The sequence below is a fragment of the Sinocyclocheilus grahami genome, unplaced genomic scaffold, assembly GCF_001515645.1.
Source record: "Sinocyclocheilus grahami isolate Dianchi unplaced genomic scaffold, SAMN03320097.WGS_v1.1 scaffold1969.1, whole genome shotgun sequence".
NCBI lineage: Eukaryota > Metazoa > Chordata > Actinopteri > Cypriniformes > Cyprinidae > Sinocyclocheilus > Sinocyclocheilus grahami.
In genome coordinates this window covers 3,220-10,180 of record NW_015507148.1, presented here as the reverse complement: position 1 = coordinate 10,180, position 6,961 = coordinate 3,220, and the positions used below count along the sequence as shown (strand labels likewise).

At 37.8% G+C, this 6,961-nt stretch overlaps 1 protein-coding gene across 1 annotated transcript in view; it reads right to left on the bottom strand.

Moving 5' to 3' along the window:
* The window catches only part of LOC107573530 (growth factor receptor-bound protein 2-like), a gene marked incomplete at its 5' end in the record, with an annotated part of 37,598 nt that extends 32,036 nt beyond the window's left edge, over positions 1-5,562 (bottom strand). The window contains one exon of the mRNA XM_016259958.1: positions 5,503-5,562. Within this exon, the coding sequence (XP_016115444.1) occupies positions 5,503-5,562 (60 nt within the window). The remainder of the gene's footprint in view (positions 1-5,502) is intronic.
* Between the last annotated feature and the right edge of the window lie 1,399 nt (positions 5,563-6,961).

The following is a 6,961-nucleotide window of genomic DNA, read 5'->3' as shown; positions in this document are numbered from 1 at the left end:
GATTAAACCAGGTTGACCAAATAAAGAGGTAAGTATAAAAGGGTATGTACATATTTACAACAACATGAATATACAAATATAACATCCACTCAATGTTTACATGCTTTCACATTTTAAAATAAATGAATATATACAAAAATAACAGAAATAAACAGATTACAACAACAACAATGCAACATTTCCTATTTCCCCTTTAAGACCAACAATGGACGAGTCGGCTTCTGGTTGCTTCACGCCAGCGCAACGTATCTCTGGCACTATATAGCCAGGCCACTGGGTGGCACTCGGGTTGGCCGGCCGATGGAAGGAGAGCAACGCGAAAGACCGACTACACAGACGCAAACAAACACTGAACACAAGTATGTATTTACAACAAGAAACAAAACTAAAAGAAAACGAAGGACAACTTCAAAATATATGCGTGTATGTGTGTGTGGTTATGCGCAGTGTGAATCACTGTCGGGGATGGAGATGGAGTGGATATGTTTGCGTGTATGTGAAACCAGTATTAGACATGTGCCGGTATTTGGTAATGCGATATATCACGATAATGAACATGCACGATATTGTTATCGTGGGCACTTCAAAATACAGAGAATAATTATTTATTACAAATTATTCAAAATTTTAAATGCATTTTAAGAATAGTTTCCCATCAACTGTTCACAATGCACAACACCACTATATGCTGCGTCACAGACACGTGTGTACTCTGATGTAAACAAGCACGGATGAGAACGGCGGAGCGCGTGAGATGCTCTGAATGAAAGGCACATTCACTCTGACAGCAGAAGGCGGATAGCCGTAAACAAAGTAGTTGTGCTACTTTCTAAAATATATTTAAATTATTTAAATAGCCATTCAGATTTGTGTATTCGCTATGGTGTTCATCACAGCGCCAAATATTTAGACTTAATAGGCTATTTATTTTAAAACTTTTTTTTTAATTTTATTCTGGACTACAACATGCCCTAAATATTGTTTGAAAGTGTTTTGATTCTTTATTGTTCGGTCAAACTTTACATTAGGTCTACATTAGTTAACAGACAGTAAACTGCCATTGAAAAAATCTTCTAAACATTCATTAATCTTGGGTAATTCCAATATTTAATAACACGTTGTTAAAATCAAAAGTTGCAACTGTGTTATTTAATGAGTTAACATGAACTAAGAGTTGTATTTTTTTAACAAAGATTAATAACTTCTGTAGCAAATGTAGCTATTGCTCATTGTGAATGTTAATGCATTAACTAAGGTTAACTAATGAGATCTTATTGTAAATTGATACCTATTGGTCTTTATAATTCTTTTGCACTTTAATGTGTAAAATGTTTAACTATACATTTTTTGTGTATTGCTTTATTGTTTTTAAGTGTTCAGTTATTTTTGTTATAAGAAAAAAGTTATTAAACCTGTTATACTGTATTATGACAACACTTTTTTTGCAACTAAATTTAAACATTGTGATAATACCGTATACCGTGATAAAAGCACTAGCAATTAATCGCAACATGAAAATTTGATACCGGCATATCCCTAACCAGTGCTAATGGCGTGCGTGTGCACCCACATCGCCTCAGCAGGGAATTACAGAGGAGGAGTGAGGTAAGATGGGGTGTGTATGTGCTGCGCTAACCGACAGGGACAGGTCACTTTGCCACAGGTGTGCATTATTTTTCAATAATTCAGTGGTCTGTCATCAATTATTCCCTACACATTCAATTGAGACTGCAAACTCACAACTCTACTGGTAAAATATAGATTATTTTGCCTTGCCACTGTAGCTTCCATAAATTGCTCAAAAATGACTGAAATACTAAGATACTATCAAATCCCATCATTGCTTTATGTCTGTCCCAGGATTTAAAAGTGTTTTTGGAAAATATTTACTGAGTTCAAATCAGTGACCAGACTGTCATGACCCAACTGACCAAAGCCTGTCATGGTGTTTTCTATGAACCTCTTTGTCCAAAAGGTGGCAGTATGAAGTACCTATTAGAATCAACAAAGTCGGATCATGCCCACCAATCCACCTTTAGAAGTTAAAGACCACTATATCTGAGCCAAATCTTGGTCTTCAATCATAATTAATTATATATTTTTCCCTTTGAGCTAACTGCTTTCATTGTAGTAGCAAGTAAAAGAGTGACCAGTACATTATTCAAAATGGGCACTTTGTGTTTCACTGAGAAAATAAAATACAGATTTGAAGGAAAGGAAGAGAGACAGATATGTGTGAGCCGTGAGGAATTCTCTTATTTTGCAGGTGACACGTTCTTTGATGCAACTCCTATGAATGCAAAATCAAATCCCATGAAACTAGGAAAGTAGGGCAAAAAAATATGCAAATATGTCAGACATACAGCAAAAAATTTCAACGCTACCCTCAGGGGAAGTGTGGGGGAAGCACCAAAATCACAAGAGACAAGGTTCGAGTCCTTGAGAAAAAGACGAGTTCCCTGGAGTCAGAGGTTCAAAACAGAACCCAAGCGAGAAGATCAAATCCTATCCTACAGTCAGGAGGCTGATACAGTAATTAGCCAGGATTTCTAGGCCAACCTAACAGAGTCTTGGGGGTTGGGGATATTCTCAACAAATTAGAAGCAAATGCTGTTATCCCATGGGATATGTTTAGGCTGTTATTTTCTCTTTTCAATGAAGGTTCTCAGTTTGTCACAACTCACAGAGAACAGCAAAATGTGAACATTCCTCTCTATATGATCCAGGTTTCCAATTCTGTTACTTCAACTATGTAAGTTTGGTAACATAATATTGTAATTTTTTGACATATAATATACCACTTATTCAAACAACTTTTCGTTTCACTATGGCATATTATTTCAGCGAAGTAATGGCTAATTATAATCATGATCTTACTAGTTATAAAATGTTGTAGGTCTTTGGCTGTTTGTAGGAAAAAATGCATACAAGTAAGTAGTTCTACACGTGTGTTTTAAGGACAAAAATCTAGAAATGTCTCAAAATAAAACACCTAAATAATAACTGATGATGGGCCATTGAATTATAATTGAAAAATAATGCACCTCCTTGGGTGTGCATTATTTTTCAATAATTCAATGACCTGTCATCAATTATTCCTTACACAGTTTGAAATTGAGACTGCAAACTCACAACTCTACTGGTAAAATATAGATTATTTTGCCTTGCCACTGTAGCTTCCATAAATTGCTCAAAAATGACTGAAATACTAAGATACTATCAAATCCCATCATTGCTTTATGTCTGTCCCAGGATTTAAAAGTGTTTTTGGAAAATATTTACTGAGTTCAAATCAGTGACCAGACTGTCATGACCCAACTGACCAAAGCCTGTCATGGTGTTTTCTATGAACCTCTTTGTCCAAAAGGTGGCAGTATGAAGTACCTATTAGAATCAACAAAGTCGGATCATGCCCACCAATCCACCTTTAGAAGTTAAAGACCACTATATCTGAGCCAAATCTTGGTCTTCAATCATAATTAATTATATATTTTTCCCTTTGAGCTAACTGCTTTCATTGTAGTAGCAAGTAAAAGAGTGACCAGTACATTATTCAAAATGGGCACTTTGTGTTTCACTGAGAAAATAAAATACAGATTTGAAGGAAAGGAAGAGAGACAGATATGTGTGAGCCGTGAGGAATTCTCTTATTTTGCAGGTGACACGTTCTTTGATGCAACTCCTATGAATGCAAAATCAAATCCCATGAAACTAGGAAAGTAGGGCAAAAAAATATGCAAATATGTCAGACATACAGCAAAAAATTTCAACGCTACCCTCAGGGGAAGTGTGGGGGAAGCACCAAAATCACAAGAGACAAGGTTCGAGTCCTTGAGAAAAAGACGAGTTCCCTGGAGTCAGAGGTTCAAAACAGAACCCAAGCGAGAAGATCAAATCCTATCCTACAGTCAGGAGGCTGATACAGTAATTAGCCAGGATTTCTAGGCCAACCTAACAGAGTCTTGGGGGTTGGGGATATTCTCAACAAATTAGAAGCAAATGCTGTTATCCCATGGGATATGTTTAGCTCCAGCAGGGCCTCCAGCCGTGGAGGAATGATGTCATCAACCGGCTTCTTCAGTTCTTCCTCCGTTAGGTCCATAAAATGCACGAAAAAGTCTCCTTTATCCATTAAGAAGTAATGTTTGATTGACCTGTATCACAAAATGTAGGTGATATTGAGATATTCAGACCCGTTGTTGAATAATACCAAATAATCTGTCAGATCAGGGGTCTCCAGACTCGGTCCTGGAGGGCCAGTGTCCTGCAGAGTTTAGCTCCAACCCTCATCAAACACACCTGAACCAGCTAATCAAGCTCTTACTAGGTATAATAGTAACTTCCAGGCAGGTGTGTTGAGGCAAGTTGGAGCTAAACTCTGCAGGACACTGGCCCTCCAGTACTGAGTTTGGTGACCCCCGTTTTAGAATATACTTTGGGCTTTAGAAACAGATGACACTGTGATGCAGCTACACCCGAAGAACAAAGAATTAAGTTGTGGGGTGTGAGCTTGTGATGAGAAAAAGATTTATCAGTCTTTCAACATTGAATCAATTAAAATGATCTGGTTTTTAATGGCACTGACCCAAAAATGAAAATTCTGTCATCATTTACTCACCCCCTCATGTGTTCCCATCTCAGACTTCTGTTCATCTTCAAAAACTGTATTTTTAATGAAACCTGAGAGGTTTATGTCCCAGGAATTGAAAGTTCATACGACATGCCCCTTCTCTTTTAGTCGGTCAGCAGATGATTGTTAACGAAAAAATGGACAATTACTTCAAATCCAGATCGCTCGCGAATTGTAATCGAAGTCAATCGTTCAGCAAAGGAACTTATTCGTTCAAACGATCTAACCAGTGAAAATGCTCCCTCCATAGCCCACACACGAATGATATTTGCTCCTGTTTATAATCCATCCGACGGCAGAAAATAACACCAATGGAGTCACGCGCTTATTTCAACGAACAAAATACGAGACTGAACGAGAACGATTCACCTAAATGATTTGTTCACTCCACTATTCGACTCCGCTAGTGATGCGACATTCTAGCACTTTGCCGTTACAATCATGCCGTCAATACGCAACGAAGACTGACCTCCGGACAGCTCGCCCTGAAGTAAATTTGCAGTGTGGGCCCTGGGCGTCAGTTACGTCGTTTGTAGACAGCTTCGTTGATTATGATAGGAGCAATAGTTTGCCGCTTCGCGTCGTTCGTCTACAGTTGTTGTAGTATAATCGGTTCCGTATGTAAATAGTTTGGGTTAGAGGAACGGATTCGTTTAATGATAATATGCTGTGTTGGTGAAGATGCGATCCTTTGTTTTGACACCAAACTTTTCAGCCTTGTGAAGCATATACAAACACCACTAGAATTTTCTTCGCATTTTTATTTTCCCTACATCTAATCTTTAAAAAATGACCAATCTGACTGAAAGGAGTCGAACATTATAGTTATTCCAATGCAACTATCTGCTGATTAGATGAGGAAAAACACTTACCCAGCGCACAGAGGTGCAGAGTCTCCCTCTCCGATCCCTCTTACGCAGTGAAATAAAGAACTACATAGAAATACTGCTTTTTAACAACAGTAAAATCGTGTTCATAGGGTTTACGGTTGCAGTTAATTTCCCCGACTCCGGAATAGCTCCGGGAAAAGCAAGCGGGCTGTTAATTTCCGCTTCCTTCGTGTTATGGTCCGCAAAGATGGAAAGGTCTCCAAACATAAACTTCACACACACTGAAATACTAGTGAAACTACACAAATCGACAGTGCACCATAGATCCGTTTGATTTAAACGCGCGTATCCTCTTATCTAAACCTTTTAATCTCGCATTGACGATTGCAGTACAGATTGGAACTAAACAGAAGAGAATGGTTGTTCCAGTTATCTATGAGAAAAATGCAGCATGACAACACAGATGAACGGATCGACATCTAGTGGATAAATAGTGACATTGCTGGACCCCATAATTCAGAGAGATTTCTGGCTGCAGAAGCCAATTTACAGTAAATGTGAGTAAAAATACACAGCAACACTTGTTGGGTTGGTGCAGTGGTTAGGAAACACAAACAGACCCACACGAGTCTCGCATCAATATTTGAACAACTGCAAACCTTTTAAAAAAAGAAGACGAAATAGTGATGCCCTGATGGATAGAGGTGCAGTTGCCATTTCATAACTGGAGGTGTCAGCTGGTGTCCAAGGACAGTGAGTGTCTAACTAACCTATCTCTGCAGAGACACTGAGACTTGTGGATGCTGCTGCTCTATCTCGTGCGTCTTCAAACAAGTTTTCCGCGTTTTTATCCTAAAGAAATCTGATATTTGTAAAGCTCATGTTTGCTTCGTTTTTATTCGTTTTTTTATTGATTGCATGCATCGATAAGGTATATGTAATGAGTACGGTGGAAATAGTGTATAGAGTTATAATACTATAAATAGCAAATATAAGGCGGTGACAATGGTGTGACTTTCACTGTGAGACTTGAAGTTATTAGCTGCTGAGGTAGATGTAGATACGGCATTTCTTTCACTATTTTTAACATGGATATTTCTGAAGATTCTGAAAACTCATCTCTGCTTCTCTTTAACTCGTCAGGACATATAACAGGTAGGCATATTTCAGGGAAACCGTATTGTGGAAGTGAAGATAGAAATCCAGTTTGGTTTAGAGCAAATCAGCTGATGTTATAAGCTACTTCACGAACTGTTTTAAGGAAAAGTAGCATGCATTATTATTATTATTATTATTATATAACTAATTATATTACATGGTATGAATGCAGCCTTTCTTTCTTTCTGTCTTATGGGCATTCATAAAGTATGTATTTTAGGCACTGTACATTCTTAAAAAATAAAGGTACTTAAAAGGTTCTTCACAGCAATGTCATAAAATAAAATTTTTTGGTTCCACAAAGAACCATTCAGTCAAAGGTTCTTTAAAGAACCATCTCTTT